The 27,881-nt window shown below is 41.5% G+C and overlaps 2 protein-coding genes across 2 annotated transcripts in view; one reads left to right on the top strand and one right to left on the bottom strand.

The window, feature by feature from the left end:
• Positions 1-20,055, top strand: part of SH3BGRL (SH3 domain binding glutamate rich protein like) — a 55,424-nt gene extending 35,369 nt beyond the window's left edge. Inside the window, exons 2-4 of the mRNA XM_037908628.2 lie at positions 3,089-3,274; positions 9,936-10,016; positions 17,109-20,055. Coding sequence (XP_037764556.1) covers positions 3,089-3,274; positions 9,936-10,016; positions 17,109-17,141 — 300 coding nt within the window. The 3' untranslated portion in view covers positions 17,142-20,055. The remainder of the gene's footprint in view (positions 1-3,088; positions 3,275-9,935; positions 10,017-17,108) is intronic.
• Positions 20,056-24,891: 4,836 nt separating this feature from the next.
• On the bottom strand, positions 24,892-27,769 carry LOC102944726 (SH3 domain-binding glutamic acid-rich-like protein 3). Its single transcript, XM_027817682.3, has 3 exons — positions 27,660-27,769; positions 26,557-26,724; positions 24,892-25,437 (listed from the first exon to the last, which is right to left on the bottom strand). The coding sequence occupies exons 1-3, from the start codon at positions 27,705-27,707 to the stop codon at positions 25,336-25,338; spliced, it is 318 nt and encodes a 105-aa protein (XP_027673483.1). The 5' UTR covers positions 27,708-27,769; the 3' UTR covers positions 24,892-25,335.
• Between the last annotated feature and the right edge of the window lie 112 nt (positions 27,770-27,881).

Raw genomic sequence — 27,881 nt, 5'->3', positions numbered from 1 at the left:
TTCACCCAGTATCTGATGTGTAGCACCACTCATTCTAATGTGCGTCACAAAGCCCTTCCCAAGTGACACCTGTATAGCACTGCTGAAACTTGGCCAACTCTGGAGTGGAGGGATAGCAGCCAGGCAGCACACTGCACAGAAGTGGTGGGAGGAGAGGTTTTTAGGCCAGAAACCATTGAGCAAGCCTCATATCTTATGGAAATTGCCAAGGGGTCTTCAGTGTAATCGCTGAGCAAACAGGACCTCTGTGTTGTGGGGTCTTAGCTGAAAGATCCACACATAGTAAGCTGTATGGTCCTCAGTTTGTCTGTTTCAGAAGGATGAAAGTCTGAGTCAGTCCTCCTGGAACTTGAACCTGTGATTGCCGTGGGTCTGTGTATTTTAAGTCAGAGGCTTGCACCATGACCCACCTCCTCAGCAAACTTGACTGTAGTGAATAAACTACAGTTACCTGGAAAATCGTTAGACATATTGGTATGGCCTCCGCAAGACCACCAACCTCCCTTTGTCTTTGGACAGATATAATTGACTAAAATGTGAAATTAAAAAAATGTCATTCTCAGTGTAACCTCCTAATTTAAAAATATGGCCTGGTATATTGGTGCATGCATCTCTTACAGTAAGAATCTCTTCTAGCTCAAGAGCCAGAGGGAGTATTTTGGTTGTCTGTTTGTGTATAGAATACTCACAGGTGTACATGTACAATGCCTTTCAAAGGATGTCTTGTAAATCATATGGGAAGCCAAACGGAGTGATATCTTTGAAAGAGACTCAACTCTTGGTGTAGCAGGCAAGGGGCTTAGTCAGGCTTGCTGGGAAGCAACTCTTCATTATAGGCAATGATTGTTAAATTACTCTGCGTTATGTGATGGTGTGGCATATACCTTGAGTCTCCAACTTTTGAAGTACAGAAGAAAAATGGGTTTTGAATTTTCTGAGCTTGTGGTCCTTTGAGGGCCTTGTTTTTACATTCCAGTAATCCTCCATGTTGACTCAAACACACGTGTGTTGAATACAATACAAATATCTAGCATTTGGATTCAGCTCTTCTTTGGACAATATTTGATTTCTCTGAGGGACTATTCTCATTCCTGTCTGTAATCCCTGGAGTGTTAGAAACAATGGGTTACAATTTTGTAGGGCTCTATTTATTTTCAGGGGAATTAAGGGGAAATTCAAATGATACCTGCTTTTGAAGGATGGGTTGTGACATACCTGTGCCTACAGATATAGCAGTGGGCTGCACACATGCACCATTTACTCCTGAGGGAATTCTGCGCCAAAAAAAATAAATTATGCACTCAATAGTTTAAAATTCTTCAAATTTTATTTATCAATAAATGTGACTCCAGCATGGCAGTGGGGATCACAGGCCACTGGCTGCATTGATGTGGGAGATCACCCTGAAGCCCCCACATCCCCCAGTACAGGGACTTGGCAGTGAGGCTGCACCCAACCCTGACACAGTGCAAGGGCTGGGCCTACCCCAGAAACACCCCGGGGCCCTGCCTCTCTGCACCAGGTGTGGGTGGGCAGGCTCAGCCCATCAGGATCCAAGTGTGGGGCTGAGAGGTTTCTGTGTGGGGCAGTCTGGGTAAGGGCGGCTCAGTGGTAGATTTGGATGCACAGGGGCTCATTGGGAGGTTCCGGGTGCAGGGACAATAGGACTCTGCGGGGGATCCAGGTGAAGGTGATTGGGGCTCAGCAGGGGATCTGGGTGGGGGGGGCTCAGTGTGTGGGACTTGATTGGGGGGGGTCCAGGTGCAGCTGGTTGGGGATCAGTGGGGTCAGAGTCTGGGTTTGGGGAGCTCGTCAGAGGGGTCCAGGTGTAGGCGAATAGGGCCTGTCAGGGTGAGGGTTCAATGTGCCTGCTTAACGGGGAAGCCCCAGCTGCTGCCGAAGGGACACCGCATGCCGGGATCCTGCCTGCCCGCAACCTCCTTCCCTCTCTCCCGCAGCCTTCCCCTCTTCTTCCCTCTCCCATGCCCTATTCCACTCTTCCTTCCCTCCTTCCCCACTGCCTTTTCCCCCATCGTGGGCACTCACTGTTGCACAGAAAACAGGAAGGCTCACAGCACACAGAAAGGGAGCATGATTGGTACTAGGACCCAGGAGGCAGGGTTCAGCAGAGCCCAGATGCAGCCTCTTTCAGCTGGGCAGCTCTGCACTTGCAGAAATGGGGGGGGTAGGGGGGGAAGAGTGACATGCAATCCCATGTGCCCCCCCCCATGCCTTGCCTCTGTTTGAGGGGGCAGTCTCCCCCCCTAGAACTGCGCCCATGTCCCCTCCCCCCAGCTTCCCTTTGCTTCCCTGCCATTTTCTGTGAGTGCGCAATCCCATAGAATTCACCAGGAATAACCGTTGGGAAAGAAATCAGGGCAGAGGTCTATATTTTTTTTTTAACTGTCTTGGCTGATGGTTGCAGTAAGACTCTTATCCTTATACAGGTCAGCCACTAATCAATCCAGTATATTATAGAATGTGCTAATCTTAGACCAACAAAGAAATACATTAGAAGGGCAGCCCAAGTTTTGGTAGTGATTAAAAGTAGTTCTATCTGATGGCCATTCACTGCTGTATGTGAAATGGTTTGGAAAGTGGAGAGAAGTTGCAGCGTACTTCCTAGAGGACAGGTATCCTCACACACAAGTTATCATCACATTTGGTATACTGGTAGGCAGCCTCATCAGAGGAGTTGCAGATTCAGTGGACCTAGAGACTAAACGGCTCTGCCCCCACTAGAAGTAGTCCCTCTACTACAGGGCTTGCAGCACCCTGCTGGGCACTAGGGAATGTTTGAGTAGCAGTGACCCACATTTTATCTTTTCTGTGCAGGGTCTGGTTTCCTGGGTTGTCGTTGCGGCACTTTGCACTAATGTACACTAAAAAGAATATTAAGTGGGAGTGAGAGATGTACAATGGACTATTTCTCTTAAAGGCAGTAACCATGCCTAAAGAGAGAATTTGTAACCGCGCGGAGTGACCTGCACCCTTGGACTTGCACAGACAGATTGCTCTGCCTTTGAGCTTCTGTTTGATCGCTGACTAGTTTATTTCCCTCTCTCCCTTTGCACATCTTTTATTGTAGATCAAAAAACAGCAGCAAGATGTGTTAGGCTTCTTGGAAGCCAACAAGATTGAATTTGAAGAAAAAGATATTGCAGCCAACGAGGAGAACCGGAAATGGATGAGAGAGAACGTCCCGGAAGAGAGCCGACCAACGAGTGGAAATCCATTGCCCCCTCGCATCTTCAATGATAGCCGATACCTGGGGGTAAGAGACCATTTTAAGCTTCTCCTTGGCCTCCCCATTCTGACTTTCCCAGACTTTATCCTGCTGCTAACTACAATACTGCTCTGACTATAGCATATGCCAGATGCAACAGAAAATCAGACATCAGGAATCATAACATTCAAAAACCGGTAGGAGAACACTTCAGCCTCTCTGGCCACTAGCTGTAAAAGATTTAGGGGTGGCAATTTTGCAACAGAAAAGCTTCAAAAACAGACTCCAAGGAGAAACTGCTGAGCTTGAATTAATATGCAAACTAGATACCATTTACTTGGGTTTGATTAGAGACTGGGAGTGGCTGGGTCATTACACATATTGAATCTATTTCCTTAAGCTAAGTATCCTCATACCTTCTTGTCAACTGTCTAAATGGGCCATCTTGATTATCACTACAAAAGTTTTTTTTCTCCTGCTGATAATAGTTCATCTTAACTAATTAGCCTCTCAGTTTGTATGGTAACTTCCAATTTATCTGTGTGTTTGTGTGTGTGTGTATATATATATATATATATCTTACTATATGTTCCATTCTATGCATCCGATGAAGTGGGCTGTAGCTCATGAAAGCTTATGCTCTAATAAATTTGTTAGTCTCTAAGGTGCCACAAGTACTCCTGTTCTTTTTGCGGATAAAGACTAACACGGCTGCTACTCTGAAAGAAGATGTGAGTATCAACAGAGAGAAAATTACTTTTTGTAGTGACCCAGCCACTCCCAGTCTTTATTCAGGCCTAATTTGGTGGTGTCAAGTTTGCAAATTAATTCCAGTTCTGCAGTTTCTTGTTGAAGTCTGTTTTTGAAGTTTTTTTTGTTGAAGAATGGCCACTTTTAAGTCTGTTATTGAGTGTCCAGGGACACTAAAGTGCTCTCCTACTGGTTTTTGAATGTTACATTTCTTGATGTCTGATATGTCCATTTATTCTTGTATAGAGACTGTCCGGTTTGGCCCGTGTACATGGCAGAGGGGCATTGCTGGCACATGATGGCATATATCACACCGGCAGATGTGCAGGTGAACGAGCCCCTGATGGTGTGGATGATATGGTTAGATCCTATGATAGTGTCCCTTGTATAGATATGTGGACAGAGTTGGCAACAGGATTTGTTGCAGGGATTGGTTCCTCAGTTAGTGTTTCTGTTGTGTGGTGTGTAGTTGCTGGTGAGTATTTGCTTCAGGTTGGGGGGCTGTCTGTAAGCAAAGACTGGCCTGTCTCCCAAGGTCTGTGAGAATGAGGGATCGTCCTCCAGGATAGGTTGTAGATCCTTGATGATGTGCTGGAGAGGTTTTAGTTGGGCGCTGTAGGTGATGGCAAGTGGCGTTCTGTTACTTTCTTTGTTGGGCCTGTCCTGTAGTTGGTGACTTCTGGTACCCTTCTGGCTCTGTCAATCTGTTTTTTCACTTCAGCAGGTGGGTATTGTAGTTTTAAGAATGCTTGATAGAGATCCTGTAGGTGTTTTGTCTCTGTCTGAGGGATTGGAGCGAATGCCCAAATAAATTTGTTAGTCTCTAAGGTGCTACAAGGACTCCTTGTTGTTTTTGCTGATACAGACTAACACGGCTACCCTCTGAAATCTTTTTGGGAGAGCTCTCCGATAACATTCATAACAGCATGCAATATATACAGTGTCACCTTCTTTCCCACAGCACTCCAGAGCCCATGTGTATACCTGCAGGGTCACTACACAGATGTCCTTTACCAGTGAAAAGCAGCCACCTTTACATTGCAGAGCTGCAGCTGTCAAATGAAGCATGGCAATGTTACACAGTGGTTTAGCACAAGGAATGAAGAAAACTGTGCAACTGTAATGACGGGGGATGCCTCTCTGTCATACATATTTCTAGGGTACCGATCACCATTGAATCAGAGTTCCATATACAGTAATGAGGATTGGCACAGAATTATAGAGTAGGTGATAATAGACTCTTCTTTGCTTCTCCCTGGTTTGGTGGCATTTGCTTATATTGTATTTTGTTGTTATTTGTTGGGTACTGAGCAAAGGTTTTTTCAGTGTCCTCTGCAAATGACCAGCTAAGCATTCGGTTCTCTCTCCTCTGGTTAGTTGCCCATAGTTGAGCTTTGGATCTACTACAGGAGCACAGCCATGCTAAGTCCAGTTTGGTCTTTAGCAGCCAGAACCTTGGAGAGAAGGACTGAAGAAAAGTGTGATATATGTAGCTTGAAGAGAGCAAGAATGAACCTGAAACAACAAGGGAGAAGGCGTTACTGGCAACTACATTGATTGCTCTAGGAAAAAACATTAAGTAAAAAACAAAACCCAGTCTCCAAGAGAATAGGAGGAGATTCCCCTCAAGGCTAGAATGCAGTTAAAGCCCTCAGCCATCTCTCTTCCGTAACCTTTAATTGCTGAGTCCTCCTGAATCACTGGTGGCCTGGATCCTAAAACCTCAGGGATATCACAACATGAGTTCTTTCTCTTTCATCGCTTCTGTGGCAGGCAATGGAAATACTACATTAGAGGGACTCTCTGGCTAGGACGCCCAAACTGACAGGGCTGTGTGCTGCACTGAAGTTGTACAGTGTTTGATACATGGAAGGGCCCCTTGACACTTGAGGTTCTCAAGTTTCGTAATGCAATGAGAAGTCTGGGAACTATGGATCTGCTCCTTCAAGGTGCTGAGCTCTCCTGGAACTGTTAAGTGCCCTCAGCTCCCACTGAGTGAGATGAGTTCACTTGGCACCTTACAGTATAGGCCCCTATGTTCTCTAGGGGAAATGGTTTCAAATATCACTGAATGTAGGACTAAGCTGAAGATCCCAGAGTCCACTCCTCCTTACAAGGAGATTTTTAAAGCTTTGTAGCACAGCCGTGCAAAGCAGTTACATATATGTGTCCTCTCCTTCTTAGGTCATTACTAGTTAGATTTTAGAGGCACCTGCTGATGTGTAGCTTTCAGTGTTTGTGAATGCAGCAGATCAAGAAGAAAGTAGTATGTTATTCAGAGTGGCACTGCTGCATTCCTCAGAGCCTGTCAGCCCTCTATTTAGGGACCTAGGACTGGAAGGGACCATCTGCGTCATCAAGTCCAGTCCCCCTCCTATCGCAGGCAACACGGTCCATATAAACACCTTCATAAATGTATCAAGCTCTATCTTAAAACAAGGTTGGTTCTTCATCCCCACTATTCCCTTTGGGAGGCTGTTTCAGAACCTCACTCCTCTGATGGTTAGAAACCTTTTTCTAATGTCCAGCCTAAATTTATTCATGGCCAATTTATACTTATTTGTTCTCATGCCAACCTTGTCCATTAGCGTAAAAACTTCTTCCCTAGTGTTTACCCCCCTGATGTATTTACAGAGAGCCGTTGTATTCCCTCTCAGCCTTCATTTTGCTAGGTCAAACAAGTCACGCTCTTTGTAGTCTTCTCTCATAAAATAGGCTCTCCATTCCCCTGATCCTAGTAGCTTTCTTTGCACCTGTTCTACTTTGAATTCATCTTTCTTGAACATGGGTGACCAGAATTGTAGATAGTTTTCCAAATGAGGGTTTACCAGTGTCCTGTGCAATGGCATTAATACTTCCCTATCACTACTGAAAATAGCTTGCATGGTACATCCTAGGATTGCATCACATTGGTTGTTCATAGTCATCCTGTGGTGAATTAATAAACCCAGGTCTTTCTCCTCCTCTGTCATTTCCAACTGATGAACACCCAGCTCATATTAGAAATTCTCAGTAGTCCCTAAGTGCACGGCCTTGTACTTTATACTATTAAATTTCATCCTATTTCTGTTACTCCAGTGCTCAAAGTCCTCCAGGTCTTTGTGAAAGTAGAATGAATTATATTGAAATTATAATTCATTAAAGAAATGCTGCTTGAAAGATTTGTTGAAATATAGTTGTCAGGAAGAGAAACATTAAGGAGTGTGAGACAATGGGTCCTCAAACTAATTAACTTAGAGCTCCTACTGATCTAGGAGATTGGTAAACATTAGTATGCAAATAAGATATGTATGTATATTTGTCAGTTTCTGCTTCCTTTTGTCTCCTACGTTGGATTGGCTTTGGCTTGTCTGTATAAATGGGTTGGCTTGAGCTTTTTGCAGGAGGCTCACATATATCTGGGTGCATTGGCAAAGCGCTTTGCTAATAAACAGTGTGGTCTGACAAATTCAGTGAGTCTTGACTCTGACTTTGACATCTTCCTGTATAGTACTCCGATCCTTCTCTGTGTTGACAAGACCTCCCAACTTTTTGTCATCTGCAGATTTCATTAGTGCACACTTACCTTTTGTGCCATGATCATTACTGAAAATATTAAATAAGATCAGTGTCGAGACTGATCCTTGGGGAACCCCAGTAGTACTTACTCCAGCCCGATAGTTCTCTCTTCAACACAACCCATTTTTGTTTCCCATTTACCCAATCAATTATTCACTTTACAATGCTTGTACTAATCCCCAGCTTCACCAATGATTTCCTGCATGGTACAGTATTAAATGCTTTACTGAAGTCCAGATAAATGAGATCTGTTGCAGTTCTCTTATCTAAATGATTTAATGGATCAAGTGGCAGAGAGGCAGATTTTTCTACCCATCATACAGGAGATTTCTGGTACTCTAATCTACTGGTCTAGAGTATGGTTCCCATAGGTTCTAATCCTACCAGGTGATGAGATCCCTGGCTTCCATTGCAGTTAATGGGAGATGAAGCTACTTGCTCAGGCCCTAATAGACTAAGATAGATGTTGTTTCTTTTTATATGTAAAGAATCATCAGCTGGAGGAGAAATGCCAAGAGAGCAGCACTCTATTGCCGCAAAAATTCTCATGAATGATGATTCTACTTGGCAGTTATTAGGAAAGATGCCATCAGCTTGGATAGCTGGATCCAAATCACAGGAATTCAGCTTGCAGGAATTTACCTACCTTTCTCTTTTTATCAGTTCCACTGTAAACATGAATTGGTACCTGCTTATTTTACCTGGGGATGCATGTTCTGTGTGTACACGTGCAACATGCACAGCAGAGAGGCTGTGATTATAAACTGTATGCATCAGTAACTTGCAATGCAAGGATCACACTCTTCTATAGCTGAAAGGGTTGCTTTCCTAGTAGTTGTGCTAGGAATCGGGTTGCTGGACCATGCTCAAGCAGGACAATCAAAACACTTGTTATCAAACGATTCCAGCATGTATCAGCCAAAGGGCTTTAGGGAGGATTTAACAAATCTGTACACATTATTTAAAAAACGAAAACCTGAAAGTTACACATTCAAATTTAACAACAATCAAACTTCTCCGATCTCCAGTTCACGCAAACTGGCAATTCCTTGTTCCGCCCTCTCTTCCCAACTGCAACATAGCCTCACGGGTTATTGCTCCTGCCCACAGCATTCCCCTGCAGATTCCAGTCTACAGCATTTGGATTCAGCTCATTTCTCATGCTTCTGCCTGTAGATGGAGGGGCAAGTGAAGCAGCCTGCCTTCAATGGCAGCTCCCTCACTAACTTCAACCCACAACTCAGCATTCTCTGTATTACTGGCATTCCACAGCTAGATGGCTCGCCAGGATTCTTGCATCTTGCATCTGACGCAGAGAAAACCAGTGTTACAGCTTCAGTGAAAAGGGGGAAAAAGGGTAGGAAAAAAGCCTACATTAGGTCTGTAATGTGACTTTGGAAATCAGAGCTAGGGATGTGTGTGGTAATCGTAATGATGGGTGGCTTACACAAGCCTCCTAAGCGTGATGAGCCAGTGTTTTGCAACTGTGTTTGTCAAAACCAGTTTCATTGTGTAGCTCTTTCCACACTTATCAGACCCATGAGCATAGTCTCTGTGCTCAGGGCAGACTTGCATTTTGTGTGTCAGAAAATATACTGTGTGTGTGTGTGGTGGTGGTTTCTCGCTCATACTCCACCTCCCCTTTCCTCCCTAGAAGTGGCTGTGTATGTTAGTGTTGCAGTTCTGTAACTTTAATTGAGCACCAAACATTATGAGGCAGAGACATCTAGTGTTTACTGGGCTAGTGCATTAACTGAGTTTACCTCAAAGCAAGCTTAACCAATACATGTGCAGTGTATAAAGGCAGATATTGGCCTTTAGAGTGAGGAGAACCACTTGCTTTGTGTATTCACGGTCACAAAATCATTGAAAACAATGCCAGTGTAATGCCAAGGCTGTGACTTGAGGATTAGTAACTCAAAGAAGTGTATATTTCATTTTCAGATAATAGATTTGAATCTGTCTCAGATTAATAGCAACACTTTGACATCTCCCCTGATGAAACAAGTTAGGGGGCTCAGCTCTGTCCTTGTGGAGAGCCATGTCCATGCCACAGCATTTGCCACCTCCATCTGGCGCAGTTATCAGCAGTTACAGCAGAGAGACCAAGCACTGAATTGCCATGAATGTGGTGCTCCCAAGGTTGAGGCATATTGGTGAAGCTGTCACTGCTTGTGGTTTATCTGTTGCCATCCTGGCACCTTTTGCAAGTACTAAATTTTAAATTTACGGATACCAGAATTAGTTCTGGAAATATGAACTGACCCTCTGAATTGTGCTTTAGACCACACAAGTCCTGAAAAGTTTTAGTTTTCTCAGTGTGGGCTTGGGTAAACTGTATCGAACTAATCCTTTATTATTTTTGGATGGCTCATAATCTTTCTCTTTTTCTCCCATGAAGGATTATGAAGCTTTCTTCGAAGCTAGAGAGAATAATGCAGTGTATGCTTTTTTAGGCTTGACCGCTCCTCCTGGTTCAAAGGTAGGTGGTATTCTGTATTGTTTCAGACTAATGAATACAACTTTTATTTACACTCTTTTAACAGGGTGGCTGACCCTTTATAGGCTAGAGGCCCCCGGGGGGGCCAGCCAGTCATAGTTACTAGGGCTGATGATTAATCACAGTTAACTCATGCGATTAACTCAAAGAAATTAATCGTGATTAATTGCAGTTTTAATTGCACTGTTAAACAATAGAATCACAATTGAAATTTATTATATATTTTTGGATTTTTTTTTTACATTTTCAAATATATTGACTTCAGTTACAACACAGAATATAAAATGTACTGTGCTCACTTTATATTATTTTTATTACAAATATTTGCACTGTAAAAATGATAAACAAAATAAATAATATTTTTCAATTCACCTCATACAAGTACTCTAGTGCAATCTTTTTTATCCTGAAAGTGCAATTTACAAATGTAGATTTTTTTTTTTGTTATATAACTGCACTCAAAAACAAAACAATGAAAAACTTTCAGACCCTACAAGTCCACTCAGTCCTACTTCTTGTTCAGCCAACGGCTAAGACAAACAAGTTTGTTTACATTTACGGGAGATAATGCTGCCCTCTTATTTACAATGTCACCAGAATGTGAGAACAGGCATTTGCGTGGGACTTTTGTAGCCGATGTTGGAAAGTATTTACTTGCCAGATATGCTAAACATTCATATGCCCCTTCATGCTTCGGCCACAATTCCAGAGGACATGCTTCCATGCTGATGATGCCCATTAAAAAAATAATGCATTAATTACATTTGTCACAGAACTCCTTGGGAGAGAATTGTATGACCCCTGCTCTATTTTACCCACATTCTGCCATATATTTCATGTTATAGCAGTCTCTGATGATGACTCAGCACATGTTCATTTTAAGAACACTTTCACTGCAGATTTAACAAAACGCAAAGAAGGTACCAATGTGATAGATACAGCACTCGACCCAAGCTTTAAGAATCTGAAGTGCCTTCCAAAATCTGAGAGGGACAAGGTGTGGAGCATGCTTTTAGATGTCTTAAAAGAGCAACATTCCGATGCGGAAACTACAGAACCTGAACCACCAAAAAGAAAATCAATATTCTGCTGGTGGCATCTGACTCAAATGATGAAAATGAACATACATTGGTCCGCATTGTTTCAAATCATTATCGAGCTGAACCCGCCATCAGCATGGATGTGTGTCCTCTGGAATGGTGGTTGAAGCATGAAGGGACGTCTGAATCTTTAGCGCATCTGGCATGTAAATATCTTGCAACGGTGGCTACAACAGTTCCAAGCAAACATCTGTTCTCACTTTCAGGTGACATTGTAAACAAGAAGCGGGCAGCTTTATCTCCTGCAAATGTAAACAAACTTGTTTGAGTGATTGACTGAACAAGAAGTAGGACTGAGTGGACATGTAGGCTCTAAAGTTTTACATTGTTTTATTTTTAAATGCAGGGGGGGTTTTGTACCTAATTCTACATTTTTAAGTTCAACTTTCATGATAAAAAGAAAAGGAGTACTTGTGGCACCTTAGAGATTAACCAATTTATTTGAGCATGAGCTTTCTTGAGCTACAGCTCACTTCATCGGATGCTCACGAAAGCTCATGCTCAAATAAATTGGTTAGTCTCTAAGGTGCCACAAGTACTCCTTTTCTTTTTGCGAATACAGACTAACACGGCTGTTACTCTGAAACCTTTCATGATAAAGAGATTGCACTACAGTACTTGTAATGAGGGAAAAATACTATTTTTTGTTTTTTTACATTTCAAATATTTGTAATAAAAATAAATATGAAGTGAGCACTGTACATTTTGTATTCTGTGTTGTAATTGAAATCCATATATTGGAAAATGTGGAAAACATCCAAAAATATTTATTTAAATGGTATTCTATTGTTATTTAACAGTGCGATTAGTTGCACAATTAATGGATAATTTTTTTTTATTTGCACAATTGCGATTAATTTTTTTAATCACTTGACAGCCCTACTAGTTACTAAATAGGCACACTTCAGAAAGAATGAGATAATTCCCCTGTAAAGTGCATCAGGAAGCTGCAGGGAGTGGGGAGTGTTTGAGGAGGCAGAACTGAAGGAAGCTGTGGTAGAGGAAATGCAATGAGCCAGAAGCTCTTGCAGGAAACCCTTTGCTAGTGGGGAAGATTTTGGGCCTGGAAGTCAGAGGGCTAGGGAGAGCAGACTCCAGAGAAGTATGGGAGTTGCCCCAGCAGTGAAGGGCTGGGAGTGGCTTGCTAAAGCATGAAAGTTCCTGAGACACCTGGGGAGTTTTGAGACAGTACCTCAGAGAGGAGGTGCTGTGCTCAGCTTAAGGCTATGGATAGACTTTGTGTGTGTGTTTATTTTGAATGTCATGCCCATAAAACCAGACCCTAAGGAAAGGTATTTCTGAACAGAGAGAATCCTTTTGTGAGTTATTGAGGGGAAACTGAGGCAGACTGCCTGTATAGCGACTTGCAGGTCATAAGGGGGTGCTTGCGAAGTAGCAAGCCTGTTCATAGCTCTCTTATCCAGTCACAATAGGTAATATCGTGTTTTGTCTGTTAATGTGTTGTGGTTGCTATGTGTATGTATTCCAGTGGATCTGACATTCACTTTCTAAAGACTTTTGCTTTGAACATGGGCATTACTGCTCCATTTATTTGGAGGATGCAGCATTCACCAAGAGGCTTGTCTACCCTTCTCTCCCTCTCTCCCCCCCCCCCCCCCCCAACACACATACACCCCCCTTTAGATCAGGATGATTCAGTGTGCAAACTTGTTACTGTAATAGTTAACATTGGTTTTGTAACTTCACGATGGCCCCAATCCTGATTCCATTTAAGTTAATGGCAAAGCCCCTGTTGACTGAAATAGGAGCTAGATCAGGCCCTGCATTAGTTTCTGATGCCTCTTGACTTTGGACAGTGTCTTCTGTACAGACCCATAGGCAGACACAATCCCTGCTCAGAGGAACTTCCATTCTAGTAAATTTCACTAGAAATCCTGGGGAAAAGAAATTGAAACAAAGGCCAAAAAAAAAAAAGAGAGAGAGAAATTCAAATAAACAAGCCACTAATACTTTGCAACGGAACATGTCTTGAATATGCTGCTCGTGTTTTTTGCAACCAATTTGCCATAGAGAGATCAATCTTAGAATGTTCTTTTCTTCCACACCCTCCACTACCTGAAGCTGTCTCTTTTCTTTACAATTTATAAAGTGGGTTGCTGTAATACAGATCCAAATACACCAAACTGAATTCCTCCCTTGATTTTGATATGATAGGACATGAATGCTTTATGCATTTTACTGGAGGGCATTAGGATCCCTGGGTCACTGTTAAGGTTTTCAATACCAGCCCTTTTGTTCACATGGATAAACTTTATTTAAGAATTAGGAGGTGACTTGAAATGCTCCATTCTGCATACATTTCACACAGATACCTGAGTTAGGATAGTCTGTGTGCAGTTAGTATTAACAGGTGCAGTTGCAGGTCAGGCTGAGGGTCAAAATTCTGGGGGCCAAATTAATCTCCTGAGGTAACTCCATTGATAACAGTGGAGTGACACTAGTGATGAATATGACCCATTCTTTCTTTTGTCTCAGATCTACAAAGTTCCAGAGTAACAAAAGACAGTAGTAGAGGCCCATATTAATGTTTAATGGGGTCAAAAGGCCAATTGCACACAATGCAATACTTATTTAAATTCCTTCGGGTTATTTTAAATGCACCCATGTCAGGTTTTAGGAGCACCTGCAGAATATTGAACAGAATTTGGACAAATGCACAAAAACTAGCCCCAATCACTCAGCCCTCCAGGCATTGAGGTCCCTGCGTGCAGTGCGACCAGTGCATTGCTACCACGTAGGAGGCCCAATTTGTAGAGTAAAGACTTTGGCTCCTTGAGGACTCTGTGATCGTTGTCATTCACAGGGCTTTTGGGAGCCGGCCGGAGCTGCCGGAGCAGGAGTTGCTGCAGTAGGAGCTGTGGAGCAGCCCTGGAGCTGTGGCAAGAGAATTCCTACACACCCACATACACACCATGTGCTCAGAATTCTCTCCGCACACAGCCTGCCTACTTGGGCTCTGCACTTGATGTTCCCCCAAAGGAGTTCAGTCAGACTGAAAGACAAAAACATGCTGGGCCAGATTCTGTTCTGTTACACTGAAGTCAGTGAATTGTATATGTATCAGTAGAAGCAGATTGCTCAATCTGAGCCTGATCCTGCAAGGTTCTGAGCATGCTCCCCTCCTACTGAAGTCAGTGGGGTTCAGTGGGACTGGTGGGCACTTAGAGGGCTGGATCCTGTAAGGGGCCATCTCTGATGTCCCGTGTAGAAACATCACATCTGACATAACGCACTTGATTAATTCTTTGACCGACACTTAATAACTGCAGTGAAGAAAAACACACACTCCTGGTGGGCGTGGCCATTTGTCAGCCTGATTAAGGGTGACTAGAAGGAAAAGATCATTGTAAAAAAGAGAAACAGTAGCATTACTTATTTAATCCCTATATTGCCTCCTAAATTTTAGGGGACCATTTAGTAAATGGAGACAACCCTATACTATGTGACTTTGTACGCACAGAGTTGCTATTACTTTTGCTATCAGCCTAACTTCTGGCAAGTGTGCTCCCACTAAATGCTAGCAGATCAAACTGATTGGCTGTTGGTTAAAATGAGGAATTTACCTTAAAATGTTTGGATATCAGTGTATGGCAGACAAGGAAAACATCCTTGCAGCTGGAGGGACCATGCTTGGCTACATTATATAATAGCTATCTACATAATCCCTTTGAACAGTGTTATGTAAAGTGGAAGGAGGTATCAGAGCAGCTGCATAGCACACATCTGGGAGAGATGAGTTTTGACAGCACGCCCTCTGTGTTCCATGAGAGGTTCAGGGAATTTGTTTGACAGCAGTACAGGGGTGTTATGTAAAGTGAATAGTATTAAAAGCCAAGCCTCAGCAGCATTATTAGAGATACAAATAGCTATTTATTGAGCATCAATGGTTTGTTCAATGTTCTGCACACCTAGGGGGAAAATACATGATCCTATAGATAACACTGGAATAAATTAAATACAGACAGCTTGATACAATTATTGTCCAGGCTTCAAGGGATACTGGTCTCTTCCACGCATGCATGACTTGAGGAGTTAAAGCTTATGACTCATTGTTTGTTAAGGGCTGACAGTGTGCTCAGTGAAAGGCATCATGGGAGAAATTAGCGTTAAGGAAGGATTTGAAAGGGGAAAGTGATAGTGGGCAAACAAGGGGCCTAGTCCTCAGAAGAGCTGAGCCCTTCCTAAATATCTTGCAGGACTGGGTCTGAGAAGGGAGAGGAAGTTGATTGCCCTGTTTCTCTCAAAGGTCAATGTGTTTACTGTGGAGTGCACTTTGTGATGGGAGGGGTGTTCTGAGTTCCCTGCTCCCAAAGGCCTGGACTGTGGTGCCTTTCCCTCTGGCATAGCAGGCTGGCATCTGCCCAGAGGGAGCTGCTAGAAACTGACAAGAAGCACGACACCTTTCATCTGTTCTATGCTGCTGTGTGAGATACTGCTGCTCTCTGGAAAACATGGGGCATCTTTTTCCTCCCCTGTCCTATTGCCTCTCTTTTCTCTCTGCTTCTTTCCCATCCTCCTCCTCTGCCACCTCCCCACTGAATAAACTTTGTGTGGATGCCTCCCATACCACCAGGTGATTGATTCTCTGCCATCAGAGCAGAGTACAGATTTCAGGGAGTATAGGAGACCTGAATCAGTGGTGCAGAGCTACACGCTGTTTCCACGCTCTTGAATTTAAAGGGAGTAAGATATGATACACAGGCAAATGGCCAAAAAAACCCTAGAATCGTACAGATAATGGAAATATGCAGGGCACGTACTCCACTTTGGCTGAGGTCAGTCACTGTGTCTCGTCTCTTCTCCTTCACATGAAGAATTTTGTAAAAATTTTGCATAGATTTCCCTTTTCTGAGTATTGATTTACTTGTATTGCATATTTATAAAATAGACATAACTGTTCACGCTCATGATGTAGTGCCAGAGTTTCAAAAGAGCTCTGCTCCCATTTAAGCACCAAAATAAATGGCCAGATTTTCAAAAAAGCTCAGCACATTGTGTGATGGCCTGTTTTTGAAAATCTGGCCATAAGTACCACAGTGGAAGGTCCTGAGTGCTGAGCTCTTGGAAATCTGGCCCGTAGTGTGAAGAAACTTATAGTGGATCTAGTTGGCATTAAAATCTAATTAAATTTAATCTTCATTTTTATTAAGAAATAAGGAGGAGAATAGCAAAAATTATTTTGAGAAAAGTAAGTCTCCTTTTGCGTTCCCTCCATTTTGTCAATCTGTTCCCTTTCCTTCTGAAGACCAGAAGGCGTGGGGTATTTTTTTAAAAACAGTTCTTCTGAAAACTCTCATTACTAGGCAATTCTAGAGCTTAGTTGACATGTCTGTTACATTGTTTCTGTTATGACAAAGTTAACTAGCCACTTCTCATTGCATCATAGTATTAATTTAAATCTCAACAAGAACCTGTTTTATATTTCCATAGTGAAATTGCTTCATTCTTTTTTAGACAAAGTCCCCGCCCCCCCATCTTACCTAGCAGTCATGCTTCAAAAAGTCTGTCATCCTCGAGGCTTTAACAATGTTTTAATCATTTTTTTGTAGCCTAATGTGAATAATGAAAGGAAATATGTTAAATCTGATCTTTTACTTTTAATACACAGTTTGGATAGCAAACATGACCGATCATAGTCTGGAAAACCTAGCAGCTAGTGGAGAGAACATGCATTCTTTGATTACACCTGCAACTCCTATTTGAATTCAGTGGAAGTTGAGGATACTTACCACTTTAGGGGAGTGGGCCCTTATCAGTGTATGGCAGGACCTTGCCCCAGAGAAGTAAATGGAAGATCTTCATTTGACTTAAAGGCTCAGAGCGACTTGCTTTTTTGGCTATGTATCACTGGAATTTTTTTTATCATGTAGTACAGATGTCCACTCATAACAAAAATATATACAGGTTGCTACGTTTGATAAAGTACTCATTAATCCTTATTTTATTATTTCAGGAAGCTGAAGCACTGGCGAAGCAGCAAGCATGAATTTCAACTGCCTTAAATGTTCTGTAAAGGGAACTTCCACAGCTTTTTATAAAATAGTAAAATTGTCTCTGCTTCAAGAAAAATAGATTTAATTTCTAACATTTTGATTGGTGCTTGCAGCATCCACGATATATGAATATAAATATGAACCTGGTGAACATGGGAACATTAGGGTAGAGAGCATGGAAGACACTATTGCAAAGTTGGAAGCATAGGAAACTGAATCAATTAGAAGTGATTGATTTAAAGTAGTTTAAACTATGTCTGGGCAATTGTGTCCATTTTTGTAAGTTTAAAGAAAACCTATTTTAGTACTAATTATGCAGATAAACTTACACCTAGAGATCCAGCTATTTAAACATAGGGGAAAACAAGCAACAACATAAAACCTTATCAAATAACTCTAGTGCCTGAATTGCCTCAAATGTTATTGAACAATACAAAAATACAGTAATTTCTCAATGTCTTTTTAAATTGTGGTTTAAAATGAAATTGTAAGTGTTGTGTAGCATAGTAACCATAGTAATTGCTTATGGAAATTATGACATTTGTAGAATGAAGATTTGAAATTGTATTGTAACACATTGTACAGATCTAAAAAAAACCGTTGCCATGTATTTCTCATTTAAGTGACCAATGTGGGCCTTTTCCACAAAAAAGAGATTGAGCAGTGGATAACATTTCCATTGGCACGTTCACCACACAGCTCTCTAACCATGACTTGATTATATGTTTGTGTGCTAGATTTAGTGCACTTCAGTGAAAAGTACACTAATTCCTAGGCAGTGTCACAAATAAGCCAAAATGGCCAGAAATGGCATTTCCTTACACATGTAAGAGCTAATGCCTTTCATGTAATAGTTTACAAGTTCACATTGTTTATAGTTTAGGCGTTTGGTTGCACGTTCTAGTCGTTACTAGTTGCATATAGTAGTTTTTCATATGGGGAACTAAAAGTAAATGTTTGAGTTGTAAGAAGTATTGTAATTGAGTATGTGGTGGGGGGGGTTTCTTTCAAGTTTTAAAAGTTGATTTGTATTGCCATGGAATTAGTGAATCCTATTAAAGAACAGCATTCTGTATCAGTGAATTCACCAAGTGCAATATTAATCCATTACATGCCTTAGGTATACATCAGCTATTTGGCAAAGGGGCATTCACATAGTCTGCATATTATGGCCATCCACTGGAAAATCATGAAGACCTATTTAAAAGCCTAACCATACATGCACCTGGAGTGGTAAGGAGTAGTTTTAAAATTTACATGTGTGATTTTAAAATATACCTTGCACAGTATAAGCCACTCTTACTTCCCGAATGCATCAACACCATAAAACAGTGATATGTAGCCTTTACTGTAGTTGGAGGGGCATTCTACAAGCACAGCACACACAGTTTATTTTCATCTGCTTTATAACAACATAGAAATAGGTGGTATAGATCAGCAAAAGACTTATAAAGGTTTTATGCTACTTGCAAACCGTAGCATATTCTGGCCATGCAGTTACTTATTTTGATGCAATAAAAGTTATGCAGTGCTTTAAAATGCTTCCTGAGACCTTTATAATTCTAAGATTCAAAATTAGTAACAGGATAGAAGTAAAGAGTTAATTATACTCTACAACAGAATAATTAAATATTTTCCTCTTGCCAGCATATTTCTTTTGGGCTCTGCATTTCCCCAGCTGCAAGAGGTGTCTTCATCAACACCTAAATAAGTAGCAGAGAAATGTTTTTCCTTGCATTGTTGTGAGAGCAGTTTGGCTCCCACACAAGTCAGTGGCAAAATTCCCATAGATTTCAGCATGAGCAGGATTGGGCCTGTAATGGTGTTTGGAACGTGGCTAGTTACATTCGCATTTAGTCCATGTTTTTCTAATTTTGAGCCTGGGAATAGACATTTTGTAGTTTCTGCTTACAGATGCCTGACCCATGTCCCTGTCTGTATGGAAGTAGGACAGTTAAATGTTGCCTAAGCTTCAGGATGAACCCATATCATATTTTGTGCTTTCTCTCTAGCAGGCTTACTATTAATTGCTGGGGTGGGGGAGTGGAGGAGACTATTGTTGGGTTTTTTATTTTTGTTGTTTTAAATCAAGTGTCTGCCTTCCATGATTCAGCATGACTTAGTCTTTCTATATAAGATCTCTGGTATTATTGGCAGTATCTCTTCTATGCCTAGGCCTACTAGACGAGTTTGAGGAAATGAATAAGAATATTGAAAGGAGTTTTGTGAAGAAAATGGAATTTGACACACAGGTTGCTATACTCCTGCTGATTTGCTGTGTTTCTGTGTAAACAAAATGTGGCATTACTTTTTGTGAATTGCATCTATTATTTGAGGAAGCTGTAACTGAAAATTATTGCCAAATTTTGTCAGCTCAGTGACACAAAACATTCTGAAACAAGGTCATCTCTATTTCTGATCTTTGAGAAACTTGCCAAGTTTTAAGAAAGCAGTGTCATTCCCCCTTCCAGTCCCTCCTCTTTGCCAGATGGTAACACTCAAACTGCATCTGCATTCCTGAGGGAAGCAGTGTGAAGACGGGGACTGGCTTATTTCTTCTGGTGTCTGGGGTACAAAGTATGAACACAAACTGAAAGTGTTCTAAGTGGTCTGTTCTTGTTTTGGCCTGTATGAAGAACTCAGATTAGTATTAATATAGATTTCATGCATGTTTAGGAGTGACAGAGGTGAAAATATACCTGTGTGGTGTTCTCAACACGTTGGTTCTGTGGTTCACATTACTATGTTTTTAGGTCAATTGTGGATGTTGCATCTTAAGAAGAACTTGTTCATTTCTTCCTGCCTCTTTTTTTTCTATATAGAAGGTAAGGTGACGAGGCATCAAACTTTCTTTCTTTCTTACTAATTATTAATGTATCATTCCAATAAATTGGTTTTAGAATGTTTTCTCATTATATTAGTTTGATTTTTGTTGAGTGTTTTCGGCTTGGTATTTTCAGTGTTGGAAAGGATCCTCTTTGTTTAGCTTGCAAAGCAAATCTGAGGATATTCAACCAAAAGAGCTGCTTTAAAATTTCAGTATCTGTAGCAGCCACAAAATTAATGTAGTGCACACATTCCCCTACCTCACCCATTACTATTAATTCATGTTAATAGTTTTGTGCCCTGTTGCTGGAATTAAGATTATTAGTCTAATAGCTGTATCTACACCACTTAAATGATCTGTGTTAGAAAATGTGTGTCAAATACAGTTCCTACCCCACATCTACACTCCCTCCCCCAAGCTGATGTTGAATCCAATTGATCTAGATCAGTGGTTCTCAACCAGGGGTACGTGTACCCCTCGAGGTACACAGAGGTTTTCCAGGGGTACATCAGCCCATCTAGATATTTGCTGAGTTTTACAACAGGCTATATAAAAATCCCTAGCGAAGTCAGTACAAACTAACATTTCATACAATGACTTGTTTATACTGCTCTATATACTGAAATGTAAGAACAATATTTATATTCCAATTGATTTATTAATTATATGGTAAAAATAAGAGTCAGCAATGTTTCAGTAATATTGTGGTGTTACACTTTTGTATTTTTATGTCTGATTTTGTAAGCAAGTAGTTTTTAAGGGAGATGAAACTTGGGAGGGTACGCAAGACAAATCAGACTCCTGAAAGGGTACAGTAGCCTGGAAAGGTTGAGCGCCACTGATCTAGAGTTTCAGAGTAACAGCCGTGTTAGTCTGTATTCGTAAAAAGAAAAGGAGTACTTGTGGCACCTTAGAGACTAACCAGTTTATTTGAGCATGAGCTTTCGTGAGCTACAGCTCACTTCATCGGATGCATAGCATATCTATGCATCCGATGAAGTGAGCTGTAGCTCACGAAAGCTCATGCTCAAATAAACTGGTTAGTCTCTAAGGTGCCACAAGTACTCCTTTTCTTTTTACTGATCTAGAGTGTATGGATAGGTCAACCAGCTTCAGCACCTTTTGTAGTAAAGCTTGTTAGACAACCTAGCCTGCTTTGCCACAGTGGATACTGAACTTGGTTGAACCTGTCTATAAGAGTGGGATAAGTATGTTCTTACCGGTTGCAGGAGGGACAGTGGGTCACATGTTTGATGTTACATTAAACTTCAAAAATGAACTATGTTTTAATGTGGTGATTGCTGCAGTGATACTAAGTAGGTGGGACAGAAATCTAACATTCACCTTTATTGAGAGGTTCTATATATCAGCTCTGTAAGATGATAAAAAAAGTATTTGTCTTAGGGCCCAACCCTGCTATCTTTATGCACGTGAAAGTCCTGTTGAGTTCAATGGCAGTTTTGAGTTTGAATCTGACAAGATCAGGCTATATAGATGCAGCTTCAGAATGAAGTTCCCTGGTAAAAGAATCCTCCTTCAGCAGATCAGGAAACAACATATTAAGGGCCTGATCCTGCAATCCTTACTTATGTGAGTAACCCTGACTCATAAAAGAGTGCTTATAGGAGTGAGGATTTCCAGGATTGGGTTCGAACTCACTGCAGTTCTAATATCCGATCTGGCTGGTAGATTCAGTAGCCAAATGATAGTCCTCAGAGGGTCTGTGTGCTTTGTGTGTTCAGTTATTAAACCAGCTAGCAATCTTTCTACTGCATGCTGTAGAAGCACTAAACTGAATTCCCAACCATAAATTGTACTGTACATTGTCACCAGAATTCCAAACTATAGTCACGTGTTTTCAGTTTAACTATTATTTGTATGTGTGTGTTTAGGTTTTTAAAGAATGTTTTTGAATGAGGAAAGGGCATATTTACTTACCTATTTATAGGATGAACTTTTTTCTTGTTTCTAAATCAGAATTGGGAGCAGTTATTAAAGTTACTGTCATGTCTTTGAATAGTGTCTTAGTTCTGTTGTCTCTTCCACTCTCACTTGCCATTATTTGGTATTTTAATAAGTGGTCCATAATGTCATTTAGGAAAAGTGTCTTTTGTGGTCTCTCATCACAAGGAATCCCATTTGCATTTGCCTTATATGTTTCACTTGTATAACAGATTCATTTCATGTTTTGTTTACTGTTTTAAAAATATAGTCTTAAAAGCAAAGAATATTGTTACTCAGAAATGCAAAGCTCTTCAATAAAAAATGAATTCCAAAAATCTGTAATAAAAACTGCATGTCTGCATTTAATGTTTACTTAACTTGCCGTTTCAGGGTACAGTGATGTGCACTGTAATAATAAATTTTTACTATACACAGTTTTCTTCATTTTTTAAAATTTTCCATATATTTTATTGTTGTTGAAACATTTCAGCATCATGTACTCATTACTCAATTATTTGGAAATATACTGGGAACTGGAATGCCTCTGCAGTATGTACTGCTAATTTAATCCATGTTTAACTTGGATGTAGAGGAGTCCTTGCTAGCAATTTAGTAGGGGTTATGAATTTTGGCTTATGTTTTCACTGCAGAGTTAACTTGAGTTATCTACACTCAAGTTACTTCTCTCAAGTTAGTCTACTTTGAGTGAAAGTGGTCACTCTGCAAAATAACAGTTGAGCTGCTGTGTTCACACTGGCACTGCAGTTCCTCAGGTGTGGCACTAAGACTTCTGGGGGAATATTTCAGAGTCTTTGCACTGTGGTAGACTGAGCTGGTCTATGAATACTTTTCCAGTGAAGTGTGGGAGAACTTGTCTGTCATTTCTGGGTACACTTGGGGAACAGTGGGAAAGCATTGGAGGACTAGTAGTACTCCAGTGGAAGCAGCCTGAATCCACACTACACAGTGGCTATGTTAGCAGCTGAGCAGTACTAACTCGAGCTTTAGATTACAATCCTCTTTATAACAGAAGACCGTTATCAGATTCCCACCTCACTCTTCTTTTCTCAAGACTTAACATGCCCAGTTTTTTTAACTTTCCTAATAGGACAGGATTTCTAAACCTTTTATCATTTTTGTTGCTTTGCTCTGGTCTCTGATTTGTCCACATCTTTCCTAAAGTGTGGTGCCCAGAATTGGACACAGTACCCCCAATGAAGCCTCACCTGTGCCAATTTGACAATTAAATTACCTCCTGTCTTACTTACAACACTCCTGTTAATACACTTCATGTGAGCCTTTTTTGCATCTGCATCACATTGACTCAATTGGTGATCCATTATAACTCCCAGATCCTTTTCAGCAGTACTATCACCTAGTCCATTATTCTCAATTTTGTAGTTATGCATTTGATTTTTCCTTCCTAAGTGAAGCACTGTGCACTTGTCTTTATTGATTTCCATCTTCTTGATTTCAGATCAATTCTCCAATTTGTCAAGGACATTTTGAATTAGTTTTCTTGTCCAAAGTGCTTGCAACCCCTCCCTGCTTGGTGTCATCCCCAAATTTTATAAGCATACTCTCCATTCTTCTATCCAAGACATTTATGAAAATATTGAACTGTACTGGACCTAGGACTGACCCACATGGGGCCACAGTAGATATGTCCTCTCAGTTTGACAACAAACCACTGATAACTACTCCTTTGAGTATGGTCTTTCAACCAGCTTTGCACCCACCTTATAGTAATTTAATCTAGACCACATTTCCCTAGTTTTTTTGAGAATGTCATGTGGGATTGTGTCAAAAGCCTTATTAAAATCAGGATATATCCCATCTACTGCTTCCCCTCCCACCCCCATCCAGTGGGCTAATAACTCTGACAAAGAAAGAAATTAGGTTGGTTTGGCATGATTTGTTTGTTAGGTTTTCCTTAAAATTCATCATGCTGTTCCCTAACTTAAGGGACCTGCAAAGAGAGGGAAAAGTAGGTTTCACCCTTTTTTGGCTATAGATAGACAGATATGAGAGACAGAGAAAACTGGAAAGTTTTTATATATATAATATTTTTGTTTTAACATTAGTACCCTGTCACTGTGGATGAATGGACAACTATTAGGTTTGACAGAAATACTAAGGAAATTAAATCTGATTAATTGAGAGGGGAAGTGATTTTTATTCATATAATTTAAGCCCTTTTAACACTTGTTTAACTAAGACACTTAATGGAAAGGCTCTTTGTAAGGATTCAACACTGTGCCTGTTAAACTCTTAGGGCTAGTCTACACTGGCAATGCTAAAGCGCTGCCATGGCAGAGCTTTCACATGCCTTGTATGGTCATGGTGCAGCCTTGTGTGGTCCACGAGGGGTGTAGCTGGTGCACTGTCTACACTGGCGCTTTACAGCGCCGAAACTTGCTGCGCTCAGGGGGGTGTTTTTTTCACATCCCTAGCAAAAAAGTTGCAGCGCTGTAAATTGCCAGTGTAGACAAGCCCTCAGTTCCACTACCGCTGGCTCTGCACTGTGGCCTCATGCCCACATTCCTTTCAAGTCATAGGTTTGGTTCTGCTATGATCCACAAAACTGGCAAACCCAGCAGGCACTTAAACTCAGTGGACTGCAAAGTCATTCTCTCTCTCTGTGGCCCAATGACTGTTCCACTGTGGATAAATACTTAAATAGTCACTGAACCAGAGAGCAAGTGTGGTAGGAGAGAATGACTTTGTGGTCTAGTGGTTAGGGCACATACATGGGAGGTAAGAGGCCCCAGCTCCATACCCCTGCCCCAATCACTCATCTATCCACAATGGAACAGTTTCAATTAGTGAGACTGTTTTCCGAGAAAAGGAATATACAGAATATGAAAGTAATTCATGTGTTGTAACAGTAGGATGCAGTATTGTCCCATGGTGGAAGAAAGATGATATGAGGTAGTACTACCAACAGAAAATAATCACAGTTAAACCAAAAATGATTATTAATTACTATACTCATTGCCTTTTATTGAAGGTCCCACATAAATAAAACTGTTCAATGAACATAACAATATAATATTTCTAGGTATACTGTATTAGAGAAAAATCACCTCATGCCAAAGATGATACAAAAATATGTATGAATTACTTTGTTTAATAAAAGACCCCTGAGAAACATGGAAAACAGTAAGCTGGCTTTCAGAACAGAAGAGGGTTAGAAGGCCTTTAGGACATCTACTAGTTTGGTTGAAAAACTGCTTTTGAATGGTACAGTGTGTAGTCTATCAAAGAAGACCTGAATCTGCTATACTGTAATATTAAAACACAAACATACATAAGATTTATTTACCCTGAATAATTAACAAAACAATTAAGAAATAAATATATTTAGTATATTTGGTTCCTGAAGCATTGTTGGAGTTCAGATCTGGATACACCCTTTAGACAGTAATTTCCTCTCTTGCAGGCTTGTCTATTGATGCCATCTTCAGAAACTTCCAAACTTCTTCATTTTCAGTTGCTTCATATAACATCTCAAAGTCCTAAGAGAAATGCAAATCCATGTGCTAATGGCATTAAATCCCAATTCTGTTTTTGTAAAACCCGATATGTCTGTGCACTTTCCCAGCAGCAACACCTGCGAACACTAACCTCTGGCAAGATTGTTTTTGTCTTGCACAAACATCATTCCAACATATTCCAATTCATAACTCTGATGATATGAAGATTTCAGAAAGTGTGACCATCTGCATTTATTGCACACACAACTACCTAATGCCAAATCCATGGTCAGTAAATGCTGGCCATCTCCTTACTCCCAACAAATTACAAGATAACTTGAACGAAATGCAACTTTTGGACTGACTACTAACAGTGCCATATCCATGGTAAAAGCCTACTGCATAAAAAACATATTACAATTTGTTTTGTATAGCATCTTTCATACAGCAGTATGAAGTCTTTCCTCTGTTACAGTTGTGTAACTCCCAGTGAACAGTTGGAGTTTCACCCACCTAAATAAGGGTAAAACTCAGCCTCTGTGGCTAAATTTTGTCTCTGTACAAGAAGGAAAAAGTATGCAGACAGCCACTAAGGCCTTGTCTACACTGGAATTTAGTCATTGATATAGATTCACTGATACAAACCTCTAGTGAGATTTGCACTGCGGAAACTTATCCTGTCTTGAAACTGGGTAAAATGTATCTGCAGAAATCATCTACACTAGTAGTTTGCATCAGTGCAGCTACACTGGTGCCTAATCGCACTGTAGACCAGACTCAAAGCTAGCACAAGCAACCTTGTTTGTGATGTAACTGGCCAGAAAAAAGCCCAATTAATATTCTGAGGCATGCACTATGGTTTAAGGGATTTGGTTTGCTGAAAAATGACATGGCTAGCAACTCCTGCAGAACTCCTTGTGAACAAGGTGCTCTCAGTAGTATCTGTGATGCCCTTCACTGTGCAGGCTGGAGGAGGTAGTTTCCAGTCCCTAAAATGCATGGTCAAAATGTTTCGTCTTTTTAAAAATACTGTTATTGTGTTTATCTGATAGCTGAAGTGAATTAGCATGCAAAATTCATTCAAGGCATGCAAAATTCTCTACAAACATACTTATTGTATACCTTATTGTTTAAAAACAAAATCTAGATTTTTTTTCTTACTCCACAGTAGTCATCACCATTGAATATCTGAGGAGGTATTGCATTAGGATTACCAGCCTTCGCCCTCATCTCTTGAAGCAGTTGTTCACTGATGGATACATCTATTAACTCGTACTTTGTTTTGTTAATGTCCAAAATTCGAGTAACTTCTGCCTGTTTCTGCTTCACCTAGATAAAAAAGACAAATTTTAAAAACAGGCTCTTATTCCTGTTAACAGCCCAACTTGTTTTAATTTTTTTTAAAATAACTCCCTCACACTGAAATATCATTCTACCTAAATAGCTAATCAAAAACAAGTTAGGAAAGCTCATGTGCAGTATATATTGCTCAGATTTTCCCTTTTAAGTTGTTTTGTTCAGACTGGAACTTGGCACACGTACTCTCAGCCTGTGAAAGATTTGTTTCCAAATATTTTTAACAAAATTAGTTGAATATTTTCAGGTTTCAAGGATCATTTAAGAACCTGATGGGGGTCAGAGATCCCATCTCTTCATGGTGGGTGGGTGGTGGGGGTGCAGCCTTTGTAGGTGGGAGGACCCTATTTCACTGCTCACCATGTGGGGCTGCGGGAAAGTCATGTTCAAGGTGGGTGGGAGGTTAGGGTGGTGCTGCCCTATGTGGGTACTGGAGCCATGCTTGATGCTAGCAGTGACTATGAAGTTGGGAGGGCCCCTCTTGGTTCTGGTGCGTGGATGGCGAAGTACCTCTTGGTGCTGCTAGGTGGGTGGAGGTGCAGCCTCCCATGTGTGGAACTGGGGCCTTTCTTGGTGGTGGAGGTGCAGCCCCCTGTGGGTGGAACTCAGGTCCCCCAAGAGGCTCTTGGTACTGGGGGTGCAGTCCCGTGGGGAGGTGCTGGGCCCCAGGGTGTTGGTGGAGGGGTGCAGCCCTGAGGGGGTGGCACTGGTGGGGAGGGGCGCAGCCCCAAGGGGGTGGCGCTGGGCCCTGTGTGCAGACTTGTGGGGGCGGCGCTGGGCCTCAGGGTGCTGGTGGGAGGGGGGGTGCAGTCCTGAGGGGCTAGCGGCGGGGGGGTGCAGCCCTGAGGGGGAGGCGCTGGGCCCCTAGGTGCTGGCGAAAGAGCGGGGGGGGAGGTTGCCCCGCTCACCTGCCTGGATCCGGTGACGCTGGTGTAATAGACCCTAATGGTGCCCATGGTGAGCGGGCCAAGCCGCTCCCTCCCCGCCCGGCCCCAACTCACTCACAGGCCGCGCGCCAGACGCGGTTGCTAAGGCAACGAACGGCTGCTGGCGCGGAAGGGCCAGTCTCGTTTCTTGCTTCTGATTGGCCGATCCGGGCTGTCAGTGAAAGTCAGCCCTGCCCCTCAGCT

Source organism: Chelonia mydas, chromosome 9, assembly GCF_015237465.2.
Source record: "Chelonia mydas isolate rCheMyd1 chromosome 9, rCheMyd1.pri.v2, whole genome shotgun sequence".
NCBI classification, from domain to species: domain Eukaryota; kingdom Metazoa; phylum Chordata; order Testudines; family Cheloniidae; genus Chelonia; species Chelonia mydas.
Note: the sequence above shows the minus strand (reverse complement) of the source record. Positions and strands in the feature narration are given on the sequence as shown.